This window comes from Nanorana parkeri, unplaced genomic scaffold (assembly GCF_000935625.1).
Source record: "Nanorana parkeri isolate BGI_ZX_2015 unplaced genomic scaffold, ASM93562v1 scaffold34, whole genome shotgun sequence".
Classification (NCBI taxonomy): domain Eukaryota; kingdom Metazoa; phylum Chordata; class Amphibia; order Anura; family Dicroglossidae; genus Nanorana; species Nanorana parkeri.
This window is the reverse complement of record NW_017306302.1, coordinates 2,833,641-2,861,136: the sequence shown is the minus strand read 5'-3', so window position 1 is coordinate 2,861,136 and position 27,496 is coordinate 2,833,641. Positions and strand designations below refer to the sequence as shown.

Below are 27,496 nucleotides of genomic sequence, written 5' to 3'. Positions count from 1 at the left end.
GAATCACAAGAAACACCTCTAGGCGTTAAGAACTCCTTAGAGCAGAGTTAGGCAAACTCTGGCCCTCCAACTCTGGTGAGACTACAAATCCCATCATGCTTTTGTCTCTGTAAATCATACTTATGGCTGTCAGAGTATTGCAATGCATCATGGGACTTGTAGTTGCAACATAGGAGGGTCAGAGTTTGCCTACCCCTGCCTTAAAGGGCCAGTGGTAAGGGGTTAATCATGCCATACTCTATCCTAAGCAAAATATTTACTTCAGTCTCATTCACACGTGTAATTAGGACCAGACAGCGGATCCCTGCGGCTGAGATCTCAGGTGTATGCGGACAGTTGGGGCCGGGAAGCCTGTACAATGCACTGCCAGGCTGATCAGAGCCACCTCTGTCCGCATGTCCCTGCACATCCAGGGGCAACTAACAGCTGGGGACAGATAACTGGTCCTGGATGCAATCTGTCTGCGTTCGGGGTCAGAGAATGACCCAGCCTGGAGGTCAGCTACCAACACTCTGTGAAGCTCATGGACAAAACACGGACCAAAAGTTAGATAAGTGTTCAACAACCAATCCAGCTTTAAAAAAACATGAGTGGTTGCTCTGGGTAACTGCTCTACTTCTCCCCTAACACAACAGGTCGTTACCATGGTAACTAGAGGTGCCTAGGTCCCGGCTCGGCGATCCCTCGCATTCAGTAAGTTGACGTACTGCAGGCTCTCTTCCCAGCGCTAGACGAGAAGCGCGCACCCGCCTCTGATTGGTCCTGACGTCATCAGCCACGGCCTGCACTACGAGTCGCATCTTAACGACGTCGTACGCTGAGAAACATGTCGGAGAGGAAGCGGAGGGCAAGGAGAAGCCGCAGTAGTAGTAGTAGCAGTAGCAGTTCTTCCTCGTCCTCCAGTTTAAGCAGTGAGGATGACAAGAAGGCGAGACAGGATGACAAGAAGGCGAGACAGGATGACAAGAAGGCGAGACGAGATGAGCCACAAAAGCGAGAAGAGGAGAAAGAGGAAGAACAGGCAAGCTGGATAGGACCGCTTCCAACAGAGGCGACGCAGAGCAAGAAGAGGAGAGGTACATGAGAGGTCCCAACATGTCCAGCCATACACAGGCAGGCCAGTCTGGGGGTAAAAAGGTTCAACATTTCCAACTTAGCTCGTCAGCATAGGAGGCCTAATTAATGTTGGAGTGTGGTCTGTCATTGTATTGGGGTATTGGCTAGGTACAAATAAGGCACTAAAAAGAACACGGTATAATCCCATAGGGGGTTTAAACCACAGTAGTCATCGAGGATCTATCTATAATACGGCACCTTATAGTGATGTGTGTCCCACTGGTGGCTGCTGTTTGTTTTTTGGAAAATGTCACGCGCAAGCGGGGGCACTGGCCGTGACGTCACGCGCCAGCGGGGGCACTGGCCGTGACGCCACGCGCCAGCGGGGGCACTGGCCGTGACGCCACGTGCAAGCGGGGGCACTGGCTGTGACATTACTGCTGAATTTTGCAGAGGTGAAACTAGTCTCCATCAGAGGCCCATGTGACAGTGACAACACAGGAGAACAACTGAGAGACAGGACAGAGAGAGTAATCCTGTATGAGGAAGTGCCTGAACAAGGGCTTCATGATTGATATTTTTTTTTATGTAGAAAAAACATATAAACAGCGCTCTCGGATGGGCAAAGAGTTAGCTTGGAGGCATGTATGCAGCCCTGGGAAACAGGAGGAGAACCTGTGAATGCAAATAATCAAGAAACCAAGAAAGGGCTCAAAGAACACTGGCTAGCTAAAGAAGTTATAATGGAGACTAAAGGTGGTGGCACTTAACGCGTGATTGCCAGGATCTGGAGATGGACGCCGGTATGGAGGATCGGGGCACTCGTGGTGTGGTTCCGACTGTAGTTGATGTGCTGGTCCGAGAGGTACATTCACAGGAGGGTGTAGACAGGAAGAGGGGACTTCGTCCGAAGTGCCGTTGGGGGTCTGTGCGGTGTGGAGGAGAGGCAGGGAGATCGCTGTGGTGTCGGCAATGGAAAGCGGGCAATGGACAAGGCTGTAGCAGCCGCAGCTGTGTGTGTCAGCGATCGGTCACTGTCAGGTCTGCTGGGGACAGTGTACGAAAGCAGCTGACAGATGCCGAAGATCGAATCAAATGATGAGATGGAGAGGGATCAAATCGGACAGGAGCCGGGCAATGGACAGGGCTGTAGCAGCCGCAGCTGTGTGTGTCAGCGAGCGGTCACTGTCAGGTCTGCTGGGGACGGTGTACAGAAGCAGCTGACAGATGCCGAAGGTCAAATTGATGGTGAGATGGAGAGGGATCTAAGCGGACAAGAGCGACGCGTTTCGAGGAACTACCTCTTTTTCAAGCTCGGGTAAAGCAGTGAGATGATGGTGGGAATACGCCGGGTTTAAAAAGTGACAGATGGGCAGGGATAGTGGTAGTAAGCGGCAATCCCGCGGTTTGAAATTGAGAACGGAGTGGTTGGAACCGGGCATATATTTAAAAGCTTGATATGCCTTGATATGCCCTTTCCCTACATATCAGTCTCCTATGGCCTTTATGCATATCAAGCTTTTTAATATATGCCCGGTTCCAACCACTCCGTTCTCAATTTCAAACCGCGGGATTGCCGCTTACTACCACTATCCCTGCCCATCTGTCACTTTTTAAACCCGGCGTATTCCCACCATCATCTCACTGCTTTACCCGAGCTTGAAAAAAAGGTAGTTCCTCGAAACGCGTCGCTCTTGTCCGCTTAGATTCCTCTCCATCTCACCATCAATTTGATCTTCGGCATCTGTCAGCTGCTTTCGTACACTGTCCCCAGCAGACCTGACAGTGACCGATCGCTGACACACACAGCTGCGGCTGCTACAGCCTTGTCCATTGCCCGCTTTCCATTGCCGACACCACAGCGATCTCCCTGCCTCTCCTCCACACCGCACAGACCCCCAACGGCACTTCGGACGAAGTCTCCTCTTCCTGTCTACACCCTCCTGTGGATGTACCTCTCGGACCAGCACATCAACTACAGTCGGAACCACACCACGAGTGCCCCGATCCTCCATACCGGCCGTCCATCTCCAGATCCTGGCAATCACGCGTAAGTGCCACCACCTTTAGTCTCCATTATAACTTCTTTAGCTAGCCAGTGTTCTTTGCGCCCTTTCTTGGTTTCTTGATTATTTTTTTTTATGTGAAACTCCCGGCATTTGTATTTCAGTCCATCCAGACTGAACACAGCACAGCCCTGTTTAGCTAAGGGGGGGTAATCATTCTCTGCTGCAGTTTCACTTTCACATACAGGTCTCCTCCCCACTTTGTGACTGGGCATTAAATGAAGAAGCAGACTTATGAGTCCACCTCACTGTCACTCTGTTCTCTCCTCCTTTCAGCATTCTCCTTGCACTGCAGCACACCTGACTGGCTCCTTGTGCTGCTTCTCCCTTCCCCTCTCCGACCTCTGCTGTACAGGGACTCTGAGAGGCTGATTCCAAGCCACATTCAGGTACCTACATTGCTTGCATTTATAAAAAATACTTTTAATAGCCAGTCTGCTTCTTACTGACTGGCTGCAAGCTCAGTTTGGCCGAGAAGTTTCCAACCTGGCTCTTGTGCCAGTTCCATACCATGTACACCTCACTTAAAGGAGAACTATGAGGTGAGTGCTTTTCACTCACCTCATAGTTCTAGCCGACCTGTGACAATGAGACTGTCACAGGTCGGCTCAGTAGATCGTGAGGTGAGCGAACACATACCGGCGTTCGCTCACCTCTCGATCCTGTCACGGCTCTCTGCCGTGACAGGGGAGGGGCTGGATTCCCCCCTCCCCGCTCCGATCCGCCAGCGCTGAGTGGCGAAACGGACGGGGAGGGGGCGGGTACAGCTGGCTCTGCCTCTAGATAGGCAGAGCCAGCTGTCAGTCATGCAGCTGGGCGGATCCCGGCACAATTGTCGGGATCCGCTTCAGCTGCGGCGTCTCGGTATACCACGAGCTACAGCTCGCGGTATACTGAGCCTAGGGTTTGTGTCCTCCCGTTACCCTAAGGAGAACTATGGGGCAAAGCCTTAACCCCATAGTTCTCCTTTAAGAAAGACAGGACTCGAGGAACCCCGAAATCTTTAGCTGGTAACAATATGAAACTTGCCAACAAGTTGGATAGAGAGCACATTTCACAGATATTTTATAAAGCAAAGTTTACATAATAGGTTTTACTTCTCTCCAGTTCTAGAGTTTGAGCATGTTTACTTAGACAACCTGCCAAGTGCTTCAATGTATGAGCGCAGCTACATGCATCGGGATGTTATCACCCACATTGTATGCACCAAGTAAGTGAGATTTGTCTTTATAGTAAGTGTAGACTGAATGGATTGTATCCTGTTCACATACTAACCATGAATACATATGGATCATATCTTTAAACAGGACAGACTTCATCATAACTGCTAGCCATGATGGGCATGTGAAGTTCTGGAAAAAAGTGGAAGAAGGAATTGAGTTTGTGAAACATTTTCGGAGTCATTTAGGTAAAGCTGTTTTTAGTACTAATGTAGTGTGCAATGTAATCTTAACAATGCTTTTTTCCTTGTGTGTTAAAGAGCATCTCTAGCTGACGGGTACCAAGGTGGGTAGAAATAAAGACTTGATTGTGATAATGATTTTCAAGTATGTTGCATTTAGGGCTTTATGCTAGTTGACTGTTCTGGCATCTGGGGAAGGATGATTTATGTACATCACGGTATGTGGCACTGATCACTTCTACAAGTATCTTCTTTACAGCAGACATATGTAAAAGATGTAGCAAAAAAAGGATAGCACCTGATGTGCTTGCTAGGGCTCAGTGACACACAGTAGCATTGACCTGTATGTGTGCATAGTAGTTTGAAGGTCTTGATATTTGGAAAGGTACATAAACAGTATCTTGCTCTTCTAACAATGGGACTGATTATTTGTTCTCTTTTTGCAGGTGTTATAGAAAGCATTGCAGCCAGTTCAGAGGGGGCCCTACTGTGCTCAGTGGGTGAGGATCAAGCAATGAAAGTCTTTGATGTGGTCAACTTTGACATGATCAATATGTTAAAGCTTGGGTAGGTACACTATGCCATGACTACACCTTGGCAGTTGCACAATCTACTTAAATTCTGCACTGGTTGAACTGGTACTATGCTTAAAGTGGTGTTAAGCTCAGGAGTTCAATCTTAAAATTGTATTCAAGTAACTATTAACAAAAATGTATCTTATCTGTGTCAAATATTTATTGCATAACAACTGCTGTTATTTTCGTTTCAATTTTTAATATACAGTTGTGAGTTATCCCAGAATAACTTTTTTTTTATTTATTTAAAGTGACGGTAAACTCCGACATTGAATCTTAAAAATACATTCAAGTACCTTAACTATTAACAATAATGCTCCATCACTTTGCTGGTACTGATATTATTCCCAATGTGCTTATTTAAAGTGACACTAAACTCAGGAGTTACACCTTAAAAATACATTCAATTACCTCAACTATTAACATAAATGTATCTTATTTGTGCACCACTTGGCTGTAGATCCTCAAATCATCTCTGAATTGGTGCTGAGACTGTCCTTTCTGGAGGGGGGCTACTTTTGTTCCCCATGGTCTCTGTGTGTTTTGTAAAGTAGCCACCACTCCAAGCTCACTTCCGTGATGGATTACAATCACAATACAAATTAGTAAAGGAAACATGAGATTGTAGCCCATCCTGGGAGCGAGCTTGTAGCGGTGGCTACTTTACAACACACACAGCGACCATGGGGAACAAAAGTAGTCAGCCTCCAGAAGGACCAATTCAGAGATGGTTTGAGGATCTACAGCTGAGTGATACCCAAATAAGATACATTCCTGTTAATAGTTGAGATACTTAAATTTATTTTTAAGATTTAACTCCTTGTTTTTTTTGTCACTTTAAAAAGCACACGATGTGACAATTAGAGTGGCATGTCAGCAGGAGGTTCATTTGCACATGTGTTTGAATGCTCCACATGGCAGAACTTTAGAACAGGCCACCTTACATAGTTGCGTATTTTAATGCAGTCCACTGGCCGGCGGCAGCTCTACTGCTCCTCGGTTCGCCGCGGGCGGCGTAAAGGAGTTAAAATGAATGTAAAGCTGCCGGCCGGCCGTTTAATTACAACAGCCGGTCGGGAAGCTACTCGTCCAGCACTGGCGTCCACTCGTCACAGACGAGTGGACGAGTGCATTTTTCGAGCCCTGCGTATTATGTTCTCCAGGATATTGAGAGAAAAGTAGAGAGTTGCGTACCAATCACAGAAAAAAGAAGATGGCAAGCAACTCCATCAGTTTATAACTTTTGAATGAGGGAAAGCTCACAGCAGTTGTATTAAGGTTCCCAGTTTATTATAGAGATGGGTTACACCATGTGGGGTACCGCATCCAGTTAGATTGTATAGACTGTATAGCAGTTATATAACAAAAAAATCCCCTGCATTTAGCCCTGGTAGCATGTAAAGGGGATCTAAATATCTACTTTACTGCATGGGTTCTAGCCCTCCTATGAGTCCAATGGAGATTTCATGAAGTGGTTAAATCCGAATGCCACCTAGAACTTAGTTTCCTCTTTTGGGTGGATTGGGCTTTGTTGTGGTTGTTGTTTTATTTTCTCTTCTCCACCCCCCACAGCTGAGTTTTTACAGTGACCCTAACACCATTTTTACCTGTGTATTCCAGCTATCACCCCGGGCAGTCGGAATGGGTATACTGTCCTGGAGATGCAATTTCGGCTGTGGCATGTTCTGAAAAAAGCACAGGGAAGATCTTTATTTATGATGGACGAGGAGATAATACACAATTGCATGTGTTCAACAAGATGCACTCCTCACCTCTAACAGCAATCCAGCTGAACCCAGCGTACAAAGTGGTTGTATCGTCAGACAAGAGTGGGATGATTGAGTATTGGACTGGACCTCCCCGTGGGTACAAATTCCCAAATAACATTAACTGGGAGTACAAAACGGACACTGACCTTTATGAGTTTGCCAAGTGTAAGACATGTTTGACTGGAATCAATTTCTCCCCGGATGGTACAAAGATGGCCACTATTGGAGCTGACAGGAAAGTGCGCATTTTTCGTTTTTTAACTGGGAAGCTAATGAGAGTTTTTGATGAATCCTTGAGTGTAAGTAAAGTGACATTTCCAGTTGCATTGATGATTATTTTGTGTGCAACCAAACTGCCTTCATAGGGTAGTTACATTTTTGAAAAAAAATGAATGACCCTCCACATCCAGTTAAACTAGCAGAACTAAATATCTAAGATGTAGTGAGGTTCTTAATGCCTGCTCTGCACAAGATCACAACACTCTTTCACCAAGCTTTCTTTAAAACTGTTATCTTATATGTGGGAATGCATGTCCTAAAATGTGTAACGGGTATTTATAACCTAGTTCCAAAAAGGTTCCCACTGCACTCCTTACTGATATGTCCCTTTTTAAAGTGGGTGCTGACGTGATTATAGATGGCGCCACTTCAAATCCGAATAGTAAAGTATATCAGCAGCACATCAAGGTAAAATCTTCAATGAGTGGTCATTTTATTGATGTACACGCATCTCGTTATAAAGCAACCTTTCAGTGCCACTTGAGTGGCCCCGAAACGTTGCTTTATGTGTGTACATCAATAAAATGACCGCTTGTTGCAGATTTTACCTTGGTGTGCTGCTGATACTTTACTATTCGGTATTTATAACCTGTCTGTTCAATAACTGTACTCCTTCTGACAATTCTTTCCCCTTCCTTTCTTTTTTTTCTGAGGCCCTCTTTGTATAGGCATCATCCAGGGTCTACTGCTTAAAATGAACTATACCTGCCTCCCCTATGTGAACTCCCTCACCAGTGCCAGCATATTTGCCTGGTCCATTCCTATAATTGGGATCTTCGTCTATGTTGATTCACTGTTCCAGAATGACATAACTCTCATGCATGTGCAACAGTTGTCATCCTGGCAACTCAAAGTCCATTATCAATCAGGAAGCAAACAGACATTATCATGTATTTTCTGCAATAAAAAGGCCTGCCTGGTCGCCGTTTTTTAATTTGTACTTAAAGTTCCACTTTTAAAGGCTGTTCAAATTCAAAAGCAAACATTTTATATATTGCAGCTTACTAATACTTAGACGTGGTGGCGGCATTTCCTTTATTTTCACTTGGTGATCCGGCCAGTAAGTCTGTTATGTTTCAATTTCCTTTAACAGACCAAGCTGTGCAGTGAAATTATCAGAGCGTTGAGAAAAACCATTTCATACGGACACTGATGCTTACAATGTTCAGCCTTTACTTATTTGTGTAAAACCTTTATCCTGAAAGGTAAAAACTTTTGCTGTAACTGTTAAAAAGTTTTTTATCTGGAGTTCAGATTTAATTTTAGTCAAGGCCGTCTGAATATGCTAGTCCATCTAACACTACCCTCTCCACAGGGTGACAATGCTGCTGTCCAAGGGTGGCTTAGATGCCCCTTCATAGTGTGGCGCTACCCTATGACAGGAAGTGTGTTAATAAAGTAAAAAAGAAAACAAATGCAGCCACTGCATTGTAGGGATTGGTAAGCTGCAATATGTAAACATTTTTTTGGTGGCCTATAGATGACACAATCATGTAAATCCTGTACAGTGGCCTATACTTGGCTGTATGTACACATCTCATGCAGCGTAGCCACTACTGCTGCCACCGGTTAGTGACTGGCCACTGTAGATATCAATGGCATGTGCTGCTCTTACCATTATATACTTTATTGCATTTCCACAAAAAGTCAGAACACACATTAGAAGATATTGACCTGATGTAGTTTACTGAAAGCTGAGCACAGACCGTACTCTCCATCCATCTGTTTTCCATTGACCAGGATCAACCTTTACTTCACCATATGCCTTCAGCAGCATGTACAACAATACAATCTCCGGGAGGAGCCTTCACTAAATTAGCAGTTTTATTTAAAAACTTTAGAACAATATTGCAATAAAAAAAGCAGATAAACATGTTATACAGAGTGAATCACTCCGCAAGTGCAGTTTGTCATTTGCAGACTTTGTCAGCCTGCTTAGTGACACTTAGCAGTCTTTACTTTGAATACCCCATCTGTGCACTAGAAAGTTTAAAAAAAAATAAGTTTCTGTCACGTTTTTTGGGGTGTTAAAAGTGAAAACTAGTTCACATTATTCCCGAACATTACATTTTGCTAAGTGTACAGGCTTTACTCTTCTTTTTTTTTTAGTAAATTAACCCCATTAATTGGTTGACTGAAAATAATGCATTCCCTTTTTGGAAGATTTCTTATTCCGCAGTCTGTAGGATGGAGGCAGAAGGACTGCAATAGGTGGGAATCGCTTTAAACACTGTCCAGCCTTTCGACCTCTGTGTATGCCCTATCTGCATTTGCTGACGGCTAAGTGACGAAATAATGCAGTAGCTGTCGCACCGTGCCACGTTTCTGAAACGCTGCCAGCCAGTTGGGATGTACAGGCAGACTGGAAGGAGGACTCCTATTTGTGTGGTACCTAATATAGGTAGAGTGAGGGAAAGAAGGGGGTAGAAACATGACCTGACCAGGAGTTACAAGAAAGCAGAGATTGTATACGAATGGTCAGAATGGGAGGGAAAGAAGAGAGGATAGAAAGGTATCTGAACTCTCCCAAAGGAGGAGAGCAGTGGTGGAAGGCAAAGGCTAGTGATGAGGGTAGAATATAGCAGGATTAGAAGTCACAGGCTAGCAGTGAGGGTAGAAATGTAGGGGGGTTGGAAGGCACAGGCTAGCAGTGAGGGTAGAAAGGTAGCGGGCTTGGAAGGCACAGGCTAGCAGTGAGGGTATAAATGTAGCAGGATTGGAAGGCATAGGTGTTAGCTGTGAGAGTAGAAATATGGCTGGACCAGGAGGATCTCTCCAGTTAAGAGGCTACTACAGTAAATATTTCCCATAGAACCCAGAGAGAGGCCGACCCCCATGTATAACATCCCAAAAGCTACCTTGGGCACAGGCTGTGAGATCAAAGCCACATGATCATGGATTTTTTGAAGGTTTCTCCAGAAATTTCTGTAAGAATTCACTGAACTAGTCTTTGTATTATAAACTTTCATCCTCGCTCACGTGCCACCATCGTACCTTCCAAAATGCCTTCTGACAACCCTCTTAGTTTTCTAAATATTTGCCACCACAATCCATATATTCAAAAACTTCTAGTCATTATTTTCCATCTTCTCTCTGGCCAAAAGTTTCCCAAGTCCAGCTTTTGGTTCTCTTGTCTGGAATGAAGCAAGATGTGGCCTTGTGACCCATTTCCAACCCCTTGTTCTCCAAGTTATTGTCACCATCAGTTTGTCCTCTGAGAAAAAACGTTTGCCCTTCTTTTTTTTTTTTTTTAACTAGCTTTTTGAACTTGTAGAGAATGGGCCTACAGAGTCCATGTATATATGGAGGGGCAAGTTCCCCAGAGTGGAGGCATTGTACAGAGGCATTGCAAGTTCCCCAGAGGGGGGGCAGGCTGATGATGGAGGGGGAGGATGCTGGAGGACTTTTTAATAACGTCCCTATGATGATGTGCCCTTCCATATCTGACCAGTTTATTAAAATTCTCTAAACACTAGATTACTTGGTACAGGAAAATGTTTAAATTTAGGTGTTCCAGGTCCATTATGGTAAAGCTTGGATAAAAGCAAGCTCCTGACAGGTAAGCTTTGTATGCCTTTCAGGGCTTAGTTTTGCCTGGATATGCCGGGTATGCTCATGGATTTAGCTATAATCCTTCAGGTGTAATTGCAATTGTACTCCTTGAATTTTGCCAGCACTTTATTTAGAAAAATGAGAGCGATATCGGTAGTTCCGTACATTTTACGCAGAAGTGTTCCAATGACTGCCTGGTCTCTATTTGAAATATTTGTGTGCTGTTTGTACATGAATCTGAACAATATAAGAGTAGCAGGAGGGCATGTTCTGCTGTACAGGCCTTTTGACAGCTGTTCGGTAGTGAGCGTTTGTGGTCTTGAGATGACTTCCTTGTGATGCCTGCCAGATGGAAGACTGTGTCTGGTATTGAAACGATTTATGCTGCTGCTAACAAATTCAACCTGTGTATTGCCACGTATATTCTGTAACCTGATCATTTTGCTGAAGTTCCCCCCTCCTGTTTTAGTTTTCTTTTTTGCTGTGGTCACATTTGGCCATACTAGAGCCCTGCACAGGGGTGTGGAAATGTAAAAAATAAAAAAGCCATACCCGTGAATTTATTTGCATGCAGATGACAGGGGCAGCGGAGTTATTTTAAAAAATGTTTATCTCGCTAATCGCACATTCTGAAGTAATTTGCCATGGTCCCAGGTCACCCAGAAGAGCGTGGGCCCCCGAAAACCATGGCAGGGAGGGGGGGACATTACAGAGGGCTGCTACTAGTAATCTGGACAGCTGTACAGCCCCCCGGATCACTGGTATAACACGAGCAGTGGGTCCCCTGTTAAACGTGTAGCCCTGCTTGCCCACAGCAGGGCTAAATGTAGGGGGGGGGGGGAAACACCTCCCGGCGCCTAGGAGCTATATGTTCCGGGCGTCAGGCGATAGTAATCATGCACCCCTGCCTGCATCATAAACACTTGTCATCCTTTAACAGCAAAAATAATAAATTCTGCCAGTTTCTTCTTGCCATATGTTGTAGGGCTCTTACTTAAAGAGAATGTTAACCCTAACAATGAACTTCTTCTTCTTTGCTTCCTTTTGGTCTGTTAAAGCGGATATTTACCCCTTTGCACTAAAAATCACCTCGGCATACAACTCTGCATGCTGATATGAAATCATCTTACATCCATTAGCTAAACAAACATTTTTATTTTACTTACAATTTCTTTTTTTTCCAACTTCCTGGTCCTCTTGGGCATTATTATTTATTTATTATTATTATTATTACATAGTATTTATATAGCACCAACAGTTTGTGCAGTTCTTTACAATATAAGGAAGACATTACAATCGCAATACAATTCAAGACAAGATGGTGAGGAGGGCCCTGCCCCTGGGGGCTTACAATCTAATTGGTGATTATAATTAGCATTAGTAATATAATGTGCCCAAGCAATGCATCCTGGGAAAGTTACATCAGTAGATCATTGCTGGGAAATCTCATCTGTAATCTCAGTTGATGTGCATGGTCACATGTCCTAGTCACATGTCGCAGAGTTCCAGGAAGTAAAGGGAGATATATTTATTTGCCTTTAGTAAAAATGGTCACTGTCAGAAGACTGGGGAGGAAAAGAAAAATAAGATATGCAAAGAATACAAAGCCTGCAATTATGTAGAAGTATGTGCTTGTAGATTGTCATTACTAAACATTTCCAAAGGTGCCTTGGTTGGTATTTTGAAGATCTGGGTAAAGTTCCTTTTTGAATGTACCTTTTTGATCTGTCAAATGCACCATTAAAAGCAATAAATGCAAAAAAACAAACATTGATCAACTCAGAATAGAGCTGTCTTGTCTCTAGGAGACTGATTAGTCCTCTCAGTTCTCATCTTGGACTACAGGTCAATTAGTGCCTATGTTTTGGATGTGGGAAGCAGTGAAATACAAAAGAAAACTGGGCAAGGCTTGTCAGCCTACAACAGGACTGAGTTGAGTCCTGTTCTGACACATAAACTCATGTTTTTTTTTTGTACTTGCGAGGTCTTTAAAGGGATGAAATGTGGGGAAATGTACACGTCATACGCTTATGCACCTCATATGTCGTTTTTTTTTGTTCCTGGCATATTCTCTAAATCAGGGCTAAAGACATTGGAGTTGCCAGATAAGTGTGTGGTTTTTTTTGGACAGGCCCAACATAATCCTCTCTCTTTTATTAGGTTTGTAGTTACAAAAAACACTGATTCCAGTCTTAACCTTGATCTTCTTTTTGCAGATGTTTACAGAGTTGCAGCAGATGAGACAACAGCTCCCAGACATGGAGTTTGGGAGACGCATGGCTGTGGAAAGGGAATTGGAGAAAGTGGATGCCATTAAACGAATGAACATCATTTTTGATGAGACCGGCCATTTTGTGTTGTATGGGACAATGCTCGGCATTAAAGTGATTAATGTAGAAACAAATAGGTGAGTGGAAATGTAAAGAGCAGATGCAAACCCATTTTAGACGCTCATCTATTTCCTAAGTCCTAACTATCCGAAGTTGAAAATCCTCCCTCTTGCACTATATACTTTTCCTTACGATGGTCCTGACCTTGTACAGTTCTGCTCCGTATTTCAATCTTTGATACAGGCGACATGAGTGCAGGAAGTGATTGCCTGCCGGGGTAGAAAAACCAGTGTGTACGCCTGAACGAAGTCTGATTCTGAACTCTGCCCAAATTAACTCTGGGACTAGAGACTAGTGAAACCAGAACTGCTGGTCAGGTAAGTACAAGGAAGATGATGTTATACCCAGGGCTGCAACTAATGATTATTTTCATAATCGATTACTTTTTTTTTTCCCCCCACCTTTTTTTATCATTTAAAAAAAAAATAATTGTATTATAAGCACATAGCACTTGAATAGCTTCAGCCCGGGAAAGACAGCTGCCAGAGGCAAGATTCCACAGCAGCTGAATGTAAATACAGCAGGTAGTGGGTTGGTGCAATAACCAGCCTGCTATTGGCCATTTTAAATTGCAATAGCAGGCTGGCTATTGCATCTGCCCACTGCTTGCTGTGCCTTCCTCCCAACGTGGAGGAGAGAGCTAGGAGATCCAGCCAACTAATCGGTAATGAGAATAGTTGACAAATATTCTCATCAATTTATCGATGAATCGATTAGTTGGTTGCAGCCCTAGTTATAGCTAAGGTTTGGTAGAATGGATGGATGGATATTGCCAGTTCCTCACATTCAGTTTAGTAGCAGTATATAGATTTTTATCAGTGGTTAATAATGCAAGTTATACTATAGCGAAAACAGGAATATTCAAATATCATGGAAATACGCCTGAGGCATGCGTTTTTAGAGAATGACAATAGTTATCTGGCCTAATTTATGCTAGGACAGTCACATCAGTCACTTTAAATCTGCATTTGAAAGTGCCCTTGGTGCCCCCTACATTTGAGACGCAAGCAGATGTGTCCATGGATGGCGAATAAGCATACTACCCTTTTGCAAGTGCTGCAGCCTCTGGATACGATGGTTGAACAAGGGATTTATTTTTCTTTTATGATTGTCTTTAATTAAAGAGGAACTCCAGTTAATGCATCAACCCTTGCAGTGGGGATAGCTCTGCACTGCAAGGGTTAACTGTTCGTTTTGGTCTAGGAGCCGGAATACAGATAATAAGCTCATCCGATCCTCTATCCTGCGGCAGTGAGAACTCGCCACGCTCTCACCCTCCACTCCAGCTGTGGTATGTCCCTTGGTGTCCTCACGTCTAATACAGGTGGACGGACTTGCATTGGACGTGATGACATCAGTAGGGTTTCAACCACCAGAGCCCAGCAGCAGCATTTGACTTGTTTCAAAACAAATTAAAGGAACACTTTTTAATCAGAGTATAGCATCAAGTCAGTGAAACTCCTGGGATATTGATCAGGTCAGTTAAGTAGCAGAGGGAGATGTTAATCAGTTTCAGCTGCTTTGGTGTTAATGAAACTAATAGGTGCACTAGATGGACAACAATGAGACGACCTCCAAAACAGGAATGGTTTTACAGGTGGAGGCCACTGACATTTTTTTTCCTTGCTCATCTTTTCTGACTGTTTTTCACTAGTTTTGTATTTGGCTAGAGTCAGTGTCACTACTGGTAGCATGAGGCTATACCTGGACCCTATAGAGGTTGCACAGGCGTGCCAACTTCTCCAGGATACAGTCCATGTACCCATTGCACTCCTGACCGCACGTCCAACAAAGTATCCTGGGTGCTCAGTAGTCGACGGATGGCCACCGTCAAAGTAATGCAGAAAAGAAATAGACACCGACACACCAATAGTAAATCGATTACGTCTATTTATTGACGTACATCAAAAGCAAAATAACACGAGTGTTTTGCCTGATGAAGGGGTTCCTGTGTGTCCCCGAAACGTCGCACTAAGTGTGTTATTTTGCTTTTGATGTACGTCAATAAATAGACGTAATCGACTTACTATTGGAGTGCCGGTGTCTATTTCTTTTCAACTTCTCCAGGATGGCACATCAATGCGTGCCATTGCCAGGCGGTTTGCTGTATCTCCCAGCACAGTCTCAAGAGTATAGAGGAGATTCCAGGGCACAGGCAGTTACTCTAGGAGAGGTGGACAGGGCCGTAGAAGGTCCTTAACCCATCAGCAGGACCGGTATCTACTCTTTTGTGCAGTGAGGAACAGGAAGAGCACTGCCAGAGTCCTACAAAATTTTCTCCAGCAGGCCACTGGTGTGAATGTCTCTGACCATACAATCAGAAACAGACTTGATGAGGGTGGCCTGAGGGCCCGACGTCCTCTAGTGGGCCCTGTGCTCACTGCCCGGCACCGTGGAGGTCGATTGGCATTTGCCATTGAACACCAGAATTGGCAGGTCTGCTACTAGCGCCCTGTGCTTTTCACAGATGAGAGCAGGTTCACCCTGAGCACATGTGACAGATGTGAAAGGGTCTGGAGAAGCTGTGGAGAATGTTATGTTGCCTGTTCCTCCTGGTGCACGACGATGCCTTGCCTCATGTGGCGAGAGTATGCAGCCAGTTCCTTGAGGATGAAGGAATTAATACCATTGAATGGGCCTCCACGCTCGCCTAACCTGAATCCAATAGAACACCTCCTAGGACGTTATGTCTCGGTCCATCCGACGACGCCAGGTTGCACCTCAGTCTGTTCAGTGATGCCCTGGTCCAGATCTGGGAGGAGATGCCCCAGGACACCATCCGTCGTCTCATTAGGAGCATGCCCCGACGTTGTCAGGCATCCATACAATCATGTGATGGCCATACAAATTACTGTGTACAGTACCATTTTAAGTTGCTGCAATGACATTTCAGCACAATGGACTAGTCTGCTGCATCATTTGTTCACTTTGATTTTGGGGTGTCTTTGAATTCAGCCCTCTTTAGGTTGATAATTTTAAATTTCCATCAAACGATGTGGCATCCTTTCGTTCCTAACACATTACCTAGTCCAGTATACAGTGTTTTCAAAGTGTTCCTTAAATTTTGAGAGAGAGTCCTCCCCCTCGCGCGCTCTCTCAAGCTCTCCCTCGAAGTGCACTATAGTGGATTTGATCCTTTTGTACCACCAATCTTATTATTATACATAATAATACATAATGTTCTAGTGGCCATTCGTCTGGCCTTTATACTGTGCAGAGGATAATACAGGTTTATTGGTTGGGTTAGAGCATTTCTGTGATGAAGAGGTCTAATTTTTCTGCCATTTGTTGGTTTTGTAATGAGAGCTATATTTGTGCCACTGCTTAGACGAATTGGGCCAATTATCACAAAGATGAAAGACTGAAGAGGATTTCTAACAGCTGAGTCTTTTATTCTCTGGCACAATGTTTTCTGGACTCTAGTGGTAGCTTTATTTCTTTTTATTTATTTTTTTTCTGGGGCTCTCATAGTCTTATAACATGAAAATCACTTGTAACTATCTGGAGCCCAAGTGATACATTTTGGAAGACCATTTGTTTACTGATCCATGGGCTATACAGGATCTTAAAGCATAAAAAGCTTTCTGTAATTTCGTCATCTCATCTGCTGTCTTCACAGATTGTCTGTTCTTGACCATATTCAAAGAGCACATAGAGTTAATTCTGCAATTAAAACATCAGAGCTTTTCAGTGACGATACAGAACTTCTATTAAATGTATTTTCCTTGCCAGCTTCAAAGTAGAAAATAACTAGATTTTCTTTTCTTTTGCTGTACACTACAAAGCAAGTCAAGGCTCTTTCTTTCCTCCTGGCAACAGTTGAAGCCCCGAGGAGCATAAAACAGTGTATTAGCATTAGGAAAAGATCCATGTGTTCTTTACAAGGGGAAACAGAGTATATTGCCAGAGGCCAGACATTAGGAGTATCCTGAGACTTCCTGAGCAACGTGTAATGTTCATTATTCAGGGATTAGCAGGGGATTAGTTTGTGCTACCGTAGAATCACTTTCATTTTTCTGAGTCAGCAGAGGGTGAGGCCTTTCTGTCTTTGCTATAACAGTCGCTGTGCTCCTGTGCAGGTGTGTGCGGATCCTCGGCAAGCAGGAAAACATCAGGGCGATGCAGCTTGCGTTGTTCCAGGGAGCAGCTAAAAAGCACCGTGCCGCTACCACCATAGAGATGAAGGCTTCAGATAATCCCGCCCTTATGAACATCCAGCCTGACCCCACCATCGTGTGCACCTCCTTCAAAAAGAATCGCTTTTACATGGTTAGTGCAAACAATAATGTCCTTTTAATGTATTTAAAAGTCATTGAACCTCTTCTTCAAAACTACCATCAGAGCATTGTTGCAGCAAAACCAGATTAAAGATCAGAGCTGAGCTGCACCTAAATAACCAAGAGTAAGATTACCACCAGCTCATTTTCATTGTGCCAAACTTATTGGGGTTTAGATCAAAACTTCAAGAGAAACTTGTTTGCTATATTAGCGCTTGACATTTAGTTTGCTTTTTTTTCCGAACATGTAACTTTAGCTTTTTTTTTTTCAAAATTAATTTAAAGTAGTACTAAAGGCTATTTGTTTTTTACCTTAATGCATTCTCTGCATTAAGGTAAAAAAATGCCCCCACTACCTTTGTACGCCCCCCACCTCCAAACACTTACCTACACTCCATGTGCACAGCTGCTGGCTTCCAGAACATGTGCGGTGTGTCCCGAAGTTCCGGGTTGGCTGGATCCCAACGTTACAGAGAGCAGGGCAGCGATAGGCTGCTGCTCTTGCCTGTCGAGATACTGTGAGGAGGCGGGAACAGAAGTTTGGCTTCTCAGTAGACGCGCACAGCTCAATCCCCGAGCGGGAGCGCTCATGCACGGGAGTCTTCTTTGCAACCTGCTAGGCAAAGGAAACACCCGTAGCAGAAGGAGAGGAGGCCGCGGTGCAGCAAGTTAAAAAAAAAAAAAAAACAGCCAAACAAGTACAAGTGGCTTTCGTCTGGAAAATTAAAAATAAAACCCAAAATGTGGGTTTAATATCACTTGAATGTATAGTATGCACTCAGTGGCCACTTTGTTAGATACACTTGTTCGATAACCAATTGCATTTATACACCTTTTTTCCCATCTACCTCATCTGTCCATTGTTCCAGAGTAATTTCTTTTTTTATACATTGTTTATCTTGGGACAGATAGGACTTTAAATTGATAGCAGATACAAATTATTGATCCTAATAGGTTGGACTTGATGGACTAATGTCTTTATTCAACCTCAAATACTATGTAACTATGTAACTATAGATGATTATGGGAGCGACTTTCTGCTGCGGAGAGAGGCAAGGAAGGCAGCTTCAGGTCTGCTCGATCCTCTGTATTATCAAGAAGTGCCGTGACATGACGTTAATTAACTTCAAATGTAAACCAAATGCAAAAGCTTTCTGTTTACAGTGGTCTGCTGCAAACACTCCTATGGAGCACTTTGTAGCAGGAGCAGAAGCCTTGGAGCTGTTACTGTTGTGTACTGACGGTGTTCTTTTGTTATGTTTGAATATATGTACATGAAGTCTTTGTATTTTGTGATTTCTGATGTTATATCGGTGAAAATAGAAGGTCTGAATAAAACTGTAAGCTGTAGATTTTCCTGATTTTCAGTTTACCAAGCGAGAGCCAGAGGACACAAAAAGTGCTGAGTCCGACAGGGATGTTTTCAATGAGAAGCCATCAAAAGAAGAAGTTATGGCTGCCACACAGGCCGATGGGCCAAAACGTGTTTCTGACAGCGCCACCATCCATACAAGCATGGGAGATATTCATGTCAAACTGTTTCCTGTCGAGTAAGTGTCTCAAATCAAATTCTTGTACATAACAATAATCATCAGTTTTGTCTAACTAGATCGATACCGGAAGTCCCATTTAAGGAAGCCAGGTGGCGTGTTTTGACTCGACACCGGGCTTCCCTTTTAGGAGGAAAGCCGTCCCCGTGCTTCTCATTACTAGGTGACGAGAAAGCATGGAGCCTGCTTTCTGGCCAATCAGGAAGCCGGACAGCGAGTCATTACAACGGAAGTATCGGGCTAGGCATCGGAGCATTTGGGCGAGTACGGGTACTCTCCCAAATACTCTGCACCGATGCTATGAGAGAGCATGAGAGAACATATTGCACTTGAACACATGACTACTGAAGCCAGTCAACAGTTTGGTACATGCTGGAAAATGTATGCAGTGCCTAGAGAGCCTAAACAAAATGTGCATGATTTGTGCCAGTAAATGGGCTGTCCATGCTGTCATTACCATGGTTTCCCGTCTGTAGATGATGCTACACAAGGAAACTAGTAATAGCAGCTAAATATATCCAGGAAACGCTGAATGTGTACTGAAAAAAACTTACCTTTTCAGAAAATAATTAGAGCTCCTTGAGGGTTTTTACCCGAGTAGGGGGAGGAGGGCTAAATACTTTACCTCAATAGGTGTAAATGCATCATTTGATTTGAGTGTCGGCATAGAATAAACCTGGGCTTATTTAACGTGTGTGTGTTATTATTTTTATTATACACACGCACACGTTCAGTGTGTGTGTGTGTGTGTGTGTGTGTGTGTGTGTGTGTGTAATAAAAAGAAATATAATAATAAACCCACTCATTCACTCACACTAGGAGCCTAAGATATAAGTAATACAGACAGCTAACCACAGACAATGAATACCTTGTTACAGGTGTCCCAAAACTGTGGAGAACTTCTGCGTGCACAGCCGCAATGGTTACTACAATAGCCACGTCTTTCACAGACTCATTAAGGTAAGAATATTTACTGTAATTTAAGTGATCTGCATTAAAATAATTGGTGTGAAATGACCTCTTTATAAATGACAAGTAACAGCTGCCATATTCATACTTTCATCTTTAGCTTCAGATCTTATACCTTTCGGTGTAATGATACATAAGCTTTTAGTTGTTTTGTTACACGTAGTTTAACCCCCATTGACAAGTTCCTCATTTACAGCGCACTGAAATTAGTGTTTCAAATGAAGAAATTATTGACAAGTGTTTAGTGTTGCTGTACAAAGTAAATATTAAAATCTCACATTTAGCTGAGCGTTTAGCCTGCGGTCTGGGGGACTTGTGAACGTGGCTTTGTTCACAGGAGCCCAGCAATCCTTTATCGGCTATCATGTAGTTACTGTTCACATACTGACTACATTCTTCACAAAGTCTGCTGTCTGAAAATGGCTTCAGTTTTTTGTTGTGTGAATACTTTTTGTAGTTGCTTATAGCCGTTCTGTAGTTGATTCTGGGTAACGGCTGCTGGGCAAAAAAACAGCTAAAATAATATTTGGTAAGACATGCACAGTGGACAATATTTAAATGTTAGTTTAAATATTAGACCGGAGCTAATTAACATACCTGCATGTCTGATTATGGGAGGAAACCCACGCAAGCACAGGAACATGCAAACTCCTTGCAGATAGTGTCCTGACCAGGATTTGACCTGGGGACCCAGTGCTGCAAGGCAGAAGTGCTAACCACTAAACCACTGATCTGTCCCTTGGTTTACCTGCACTTGAGGCTGTGCAGCAGTCAGCATGGCACAAATCTTTCCTGTTTCCCCACCTGTTGATTTAACACCCTTTATTCTGTTCCCCAGATAGTGGGCGTTCGCAGTGTCTAGTTAGGCTTCCTTGTGGTAGGAATGGCTCGCCTCACTCTGGTACACAAAAACACACTTGTCATACGCCCCGCACTGCTGGTGGCTCAAGGCACTATGGAACATGTAGTTATTTTTTGAGTGCGCTCCTCTGTTCATTGAGGAAGCCACTCCCTGCCCATCACCGGCTATGTTAGAGGGAGGAAAGACTCCTTTCAGGTAATTCTGGAGAATTTATTAATATGAGACTCATGCTTTAATTCATGTGGGGGAGGGGGTGATATTGGGGTTATAAGATTCTTGCTCACTGGAGATCCACTTTTAGTAGTATTTAACTTTAGTAGTATTTAAGTCAAGGCAACTGGACTTGCTGTATTTTTCTTGGACGTTCTCAATTCAGAATGACAAAAATTATCTGGGAATAAATATGGTGAATGTTGCTCCAATCCACATAATCTTTTAGTCGCAACCAGGTGTTGATTTCATCTGCATAATTGGAGCTAGGAGGTGTTAATAACCTGCCCAGAGAGAGCACATACACATTGCCAAGTAGAGCTTTCAAAGTCGATTAGTTAGCCGACTATTAAGTTCGATTAATCGGTTAATTACATTTTTAAACAATGGCTCCAGTGATGGATTACTAGTTTGTATTGAGATTGCAGTCCATCACAGGAGCCAGCTTGGAGCAGTGGAAGTAAAAAAAAAAAAAGTGTGGTGTGCAATATAGTAAAATGGAACGTCTAAAATTAAACAGCAATCAATGCAGAATGGCACCGGCTATAGAGGACTACAAATCCCAGCAATACATTATACAGCACAATACAGAATACCACCAGCTATAGAGGACTACAATACATGCTAGCAATAGTACATTATAGCTGGTGGTATTCCGCATTGCGCTGTATAATGTATTATTGCTGGGATTTGCTCTACTCCTCTATAACCGGTGGTATGAGCAGTCTTCCAGAAACTTGCTTCTTGGGCAGCGCGCGGCGTGTGTGGGGCCGTGAACAAGGCCAACAAATTGAAAGCCGATTAATCGATGATTGAAAACGTTTTCAACTTTTTCAATCATTGATTATAATTGACTTAGTCAATTAGTTGTTGCAGCCCTATTGCCAAGGAAAGTATTTCTATACATTTTTCCCAAGGGCTTAGTCACCATGTTTCCAAACAGCTCCAACTCTCTCGGCTCAGCTTTCCCAAACTTCCTGTCCAGTACAAGATCACAGAGTACAGAGTACTACAGTAGATGACCATCTACTAGCTTGGAGAAGGAAAGAGGACTGGGGAATGACTTGCCTTGCTGTGCCTCTTTGTGGAGACATATACAGCTTACTATTACACATAGGGGTGGCTCCATGGGACCCTGAAAGGGAAAGGAGCCACCTTAATATGGGATATCTGGGCCAGTGCTTAGGGGACCAGCTGATTATGTAAGAAACTAAAACTTTTAAACATAAAGGAGCAGCATCCACTATAAGTGATTTCCTCAGCTTTTGGAAACCTTTTGACTTTATATCACTTTAATTTGTAGTCTAGTATTATTTGTATTCATAGTGTACAGATGTGGCACACATTGTGTAATGCTTTGTGTTAAATGTTGTGTTCATTTAGTGGCAAGAATGCTTTCATTTTGTGCTGAGACACAGGTTTCCTGCTCATGCAGTGTAGAGGGCAGTGTTTATACACATGGGCACTAGTAGACAAACTTATCATTTGCAACTAGCATACCTGACATGTTCCTGAATTATGGTTATATTTCACTTTATTTCTTTATAGGGGTTCATGATTCAAACAGGAGATCCTACAGGAACTGGAATGGGCGGAGAAAGTATTTGGGGTGGAGAGTTTGAAGATGAGTTTCATGCCACGCTAAGACATGACCGACCCTACACTCTCAGTATGGCCAATGCTGGCCCGGGCACCAATGGCTCTCAATTCTTCATGACTGTGGTGCCAACTGTAAGTGCATGTTATACATGTCTTGATGTGTGTGTAATGTTATCCTATATTGCTATGACTGTACTGGTACTTTGCTAGTGATCTTTAAAGAATAACCTTCCTCTCGTATAACGTCCCAATCTAAATAACATTTAGAAGGGTGTACAACAAAAATGAAATGGAAAATGTAATTCCTGGCTTACTTGTGTCACTGATGATTCCGACCTCTATGCCCTCGCCTACCTTCTGCACCTACTTAAAGACTACATTGAACTTAGAAGTTCTGGTTCACAACTTCTCTATAGTGGTAACTTCTTGACCTAACCTACCACCATATGATCCTAGCCACTACAGTGCTCTCTCGTACCACTGTGATTTAATTACGTAACGCCTTTAAAATTCTTGCGGGTGTCCTAGTCTTCTCTGGGATTCATTTTTTGTATTACCTCAGGACTCAATTATTGTAATTAAAATATAAAAACCAAATAAAAAGACTGAAAAAAATAAGAGTTGCATTGAGCAGAAGATTGCATTGGCTTTTGTGGGCATCTTTTGTATGTTAGATGATCCTTTAGGGCTTGTTCACACTGAAAGCGTGTGCGTTCCAGAGCGATAGCTGCTGGAACGCACCGCGATCGCTGTGAAACTTCCCCCCGTGTTTTGGGGAGGGAGGGGGAGTGGCGGTGCATTGTATTCAATGGCACCGCTTCCACGCACCCGCCCCCCCCCCGCTGGCAGTGCGATCAAACGCTTGCCCTATTTTTTGCGTTTGCAGTGAAACGCAACGCTGGCAAAGTTTTGCCAAGGGTTCGATCGCACTGTGGGTGGGGGAGGGGGGGTGTGGAAGGCCTCAGGAAAAAAAAAAAATCAAACCCTTTGTTTTATGGAAAAGCTTATCTTTGTATGGTGTCCCTATAACATCCAGTGGCAAGTGCGAAAAATGTAAAGGCAATATTTGGCCACTCATCCAAGATGAGCTCCATGTACGTCCCACCACACAGTTAAGTTACCTGTACCTGTGCTGCATGAAACAAAAGCTTATTTTCCTGGTGTAATCTACGCTGTGACACAGGCACAGTGGGTGAGGGAGCACAGTTCTGGACTGTATTCTGTCCCAGGGCAAGGAAAGTATATTTATAGGTTGTATTTGGCTTATATCTACTCTGACATTTTTTAATTACCGTATATACTCGAGTATAAGCCGACCAGAATATAAGCCGAGGTACCTAATTTTACCACAAAAAAACTGGGAAAAAATATTGACTCGAGTATAAGCCGTGCGGGGTCATCTGGAAGTCTCCGGCCACCTAAATTAGGACGCGGAGACTGCCAGATGACCCCGCTCGGAGCGCCGCCCACCGGAGCTGCAGTGACGCGACGCTCGGCAAGGTAAGTAAGAAGAAACCTGACCAGCGTACTCACTTTCCTCAGTGCTCGAGACGCTGACTCGAGTATAAGCCGAGGGGGGCATTTTTCAGCACAAAAAATGGGCTGAAAAACTCGGCTTATACTCGAGTATATACGGTAGCCTAAAATTCTTGTTTGAAAACCTTCTTCAGAGTGAATAGGGACTTGGCAATTCTTGCCTTTTCATGACATTTGAATGGGTTGCTTATCTCTCTTTCTGGAATTGCCGTTTGGATTGTCAGTGATCAGATATGTAAAACAAAGTCTGTCTACTGTTTGCTCAACCGTAATTTGGTCACCTGTCCTAAAATCACAAAACCTGAGCAGTGTTTTTAAGGCTACCTTAGTATTATTGAATATTGCCACATTTTTTACTTTAAGCCTTTCGTAGCCGGGGTTTTTTATAGCTTAAAGTGACACTAAAGTCGAATTAAATTTAAAAAAAATACATTCAAGTGCATTAACAACAAAAATGTATCTTATTTGTGTATTACTCGGCTGTAGGTCCTCAAATCATCTCTGAATTGGTGCTGACACTGTCCTTCCTTCTGGAGGGTGGCTACTTTGGTTCCCCATGGTCCCTGTGTGTGTTGTAAAGTAGTCACCGCTCCAAGCTCGCTCCTGTGATGGACTACAATCTCACGTTTAGTTTACTAATTTGTATTGAGATTGTAGTCCATCACAGGAGTGAGCTTGAAGCGGTGGCTACTAAAGCACACACAGGGACCATGGGGAACAAAAGTAGCCACCCTCCAGAAGGAAGGACAGTGTCCGCACCAATAATAGTTAAGATACTTGAATGCAGTTTTAAGATTTATCTCCTGAGTTTAGTGTCACTTAATTTCTGGTAACAGTATCGGTAAGGTGCAGAACAACGAATGGTGACCCCAGCACATGATGTCCTTTGTGTGCCGTTTCATAAGAAATGCCCACTTTCTGCAGTGCAGTTGTGTAAGAACATTGCAAAATAATACTAAAAAGCTTTCCTTTTAAAAGGGTATCACACATGTTGTAACCACAGACGTCATTTAGCATTAATCACTTCATATGGCTTTTATTTTATCTGGTATTAATGATTTAATTGACAAATGGCAACACAATAAGGATTGTATTAGACTGGGCCTCCATTAACTTTAAATGGCTCACAGTAGGTCTGTTTCTCTTAAGCAGCGATGTCTTCCCAGAATCATTCACATATGTATGCAATTCTTCTCTGCGTGTTGGCATATAGTATGCGAACCTTGAATTCTTCAGCCTGTCTAATGTTAATATGTTGTGGTTCCCCCCTCAGCCTCGGAGGTAATGCGCGATCTGAAAGCTACGAGGATGTTTCGTGACAGGCAAGTGGCCGTACGCAAGTTCTCGGTTAGATAATGCTCTGTTTTCTCTTCTCTCACAGCCTTGGCTCGACAACAAACACACAGTGTTCGGGCGGGTAACCAAAGGAATGGAAGTCGTCCAGAGGATCTCAAACGTCAAAGTTAACCCTAAGACAGATAAGCCATACGAAGACATCACCATTATTAGCATCACTGTCAAATAGCTGGGTGTGTTTTTTAATTCTGTGTCATATGTACAGATGGCGTGTGCGTGTGTTTTATTGTTTGGCAGACTCTGTTATTGACATCTTTTAGTGAACCTGTGTTTTATAAAATAAAATGTCTAGATCTCTGTACTTTTGTATGGGATCACCAATTTTTATATTTATATAATTATATTGATTATGAATTGACTTGGTTGTCCTTTTAAAAGTGGAACTGTGAACAAGCTATGGGGGTGTAAATGCTTTCATGTAAGTAAGCATTCAGGTAAGCTCTCACTGACTACTTACAGCCATTGTGCAGCAACAATACAGGAAAGCTGTTCCAAGTCAAATCTCAGCACTTCCTGTACACCTTTTTGTTTACATTAAAGACAAATTGTGTCAGGCTGCATATACAGTAGTAAATACACTGTTGTATTTTTTTTTTTGCTTCCTAAGTGCACACTGCTCCCCCTGCACACTGCTCCAATCAGCAACTCTAGCTTCCTGAGCACCGCTATTGAGTGGAACAGTATGCAGGGGGGTGTATCAGAACTGGGCCATTGCTTGTGTGTGAGAACTACGGCCCACTTTTCCAAGATGTTGCCAGAACAGGGTAATTTAACCCTTGTTGCAACACTTGGGTACTAAAAGAAACAAAAAAAGCAGAGCATCTATTACTGTATATGTAGCCTGCCTTGCATTACAGGGCATCTAGCCATGACTGAGATATTTAGCGGGGAATGTATCAAAACTGCAGCAGATGAAATCTGGAGCAGTGTCCATGGCAACCAATCAACTTCTATTTTTCATTTTCATAGCTTAAAGTGACATTAAAGTCACATTTTTTTCCCTCCCCCAATGTTTGTCAGCACTTACCTTAAATGATGTCTCTTAATCCGATCATCTTCTTTCCTGATGTTTTTCATCTGTCCCTCCGGTGCTGCGGCGGGTCTCCGATCCGGCGCTGACTCCTCTGTCCTTGCTGGCACTTCCTGTCCCATGGTGTCTGCATGCAGGTGCACACGTCCATAGACTTACCTTGAGTCTCTCCTCGTCTCCCGGCCGAAAATCCGAACTGTGCATTCGCCAAGATGCTTTGCGGCTGCCCAAGCAGTTTCAGATTTTCAACAGGAGCACGCGGCGAAGACGGGGTAAGTTTAAACCTCTGTTAAAACGGTTTATTTATTTTTTTTACTTTTTTGTATGTATCTACTGCTTGCTAGCAGTAGATATATGCAAAAAAAACAGAGGCTTTAGAAACCCTTTAACTGAACAAATTGAACTGAACAAATTGAAGAGATAAGCCGATTGGTTACTATGGGAAACTGCTCCAGATTCTGTCCAGTTTTGATAAATTCCCCTTTTTAGTTTTTTTTATCTTCTTTGGCCCTGTGTTTTAGCAACGTAAAGTATATGTAAATCCTAACAATGGACATCTCTTATTTGCTCCCTTTGGGTCTGTTAAATATACCATTAAAAGTGTTTTGTGATATCTGTTTGATAAGTGCAGAAATATCTGTTGGCCCTGGCAGAAATCATGTGAGCTAATGAAGACCAGATGAGGTCTGTGGGTTTTTTTTAATCCCTTAGGGATGAAGTAGTCAGGGCTGGCAACATGTGCTTAGGCGTTTAGAGCTGAAAATATATTCCCTGCAAATCATTAAGAGTGTTGTATATGCTCTTTAGAAAACTGTCTCATGGCATTACAACAAGTTGTACAGGCAGAGAAACTATTTGGAAGGAAAGATACATTTTGTGGCGAAATAGTCTGAAAGATGGGATACAATAATGACACGTGTAACACAATTAACAATTCACTCCAATATGGAAGAGGTCTATTTACCTTCAATATGGCCGTATTTTTCTTTATGAATTGGTCACAATAGCGCCATATAGT

General features: G+C 43.2%; 2 protein-coding genes across 4 annotated transcripts in view; one reads left to right on the top strand and one right to left on the bottom strand.

The window, feature by feature from the left end:
- Window positions 1-700, bottom strand: part of CENPK (centromere protein K) — a 42,144-nt gene extending 41,444 nt beyond the window's left edge. Inside the window, exon 1 of the mRNA XM_018569243.1 lies at window positions 644-700. Coding sequence (XP_018424745.1) covers window positions 644-646 — 3 coding nt within the window. The 5' untranslated portion in view covers window positions 647-700. The remainder of the gene's footprint in view (window positions 1-643) is intronic.
- A 91-nt stretch (window positions 701-791) lies between these two features.
- PPWD1 (peptidylprolyl isomerase domain and WD repeat containing 1) lies at window positions 792-25,804 on the top strand. 3 transcript variants are annotated; one of them, XM_018569062.1, is made up of 12 exons: window positions 792-894; window positions 976-1,076; window positions 4,230-4,332; window positions 4,430-4,530; window positions 4,971-5,091; window positions 6,720-7,167; window positions 12,916-13,106; window positions 17,169-17,358; window positions 18,735-18,916; window positions 19,795-19,876; window positions 22,506-22,688; window positions 25,474-25,804. In XM_018569062.1, exons 1-12 carry the CDS (start codon window positions 827-829, stop codon window positions 25,615-25,617), a joined length of 1,914 nt encoding a protein of 637 aa, XP_018424564.1. In that variant the 5' UTR covers window positions 792-826; the 3' UTR covers window positions 25,618-25,804. The 3 variants fall into 3 exon arrangements, with proteins under 3 accessions (XP_018424564.1, XP_018424556.1, XP_018424572.1); XM_018569054.1 differs by having other exon boundaries at window positions 792-902; window positions 981-1,076; XM_018569070.1 differs by lacking the exon at window positions 792-894 and having other exon boundaries at window positions 967-1,076.
- The last annotated feature ends 1,692 nt before the right edge of the window (window positions 25,805-27,496 follow it).

Coding starts and splice junctions, on each gene's coding strand:
- PPWD1 (XM_018569054.1), top strand. CDS start 827: ATGTCGGAGAGGAAGCGGAGGGCAAGGAGAAGCCGCAGTAGTAGTAGT. Junction 4,531..4,970: donor ACATTTTCGGAGTCATTTAG/GTAAAGCTGTTT, acceptor CTCTTTTTGCAG/GTGTTATAGAAAGCATTGCA. Junction 7,168..12,915: donor TTTTTGATGAATCCTTGAGT/GTAAGTAAAGTG, acceptor TTCTTTTTGCAG/ATGTTTACAGAGTTGCAGCA.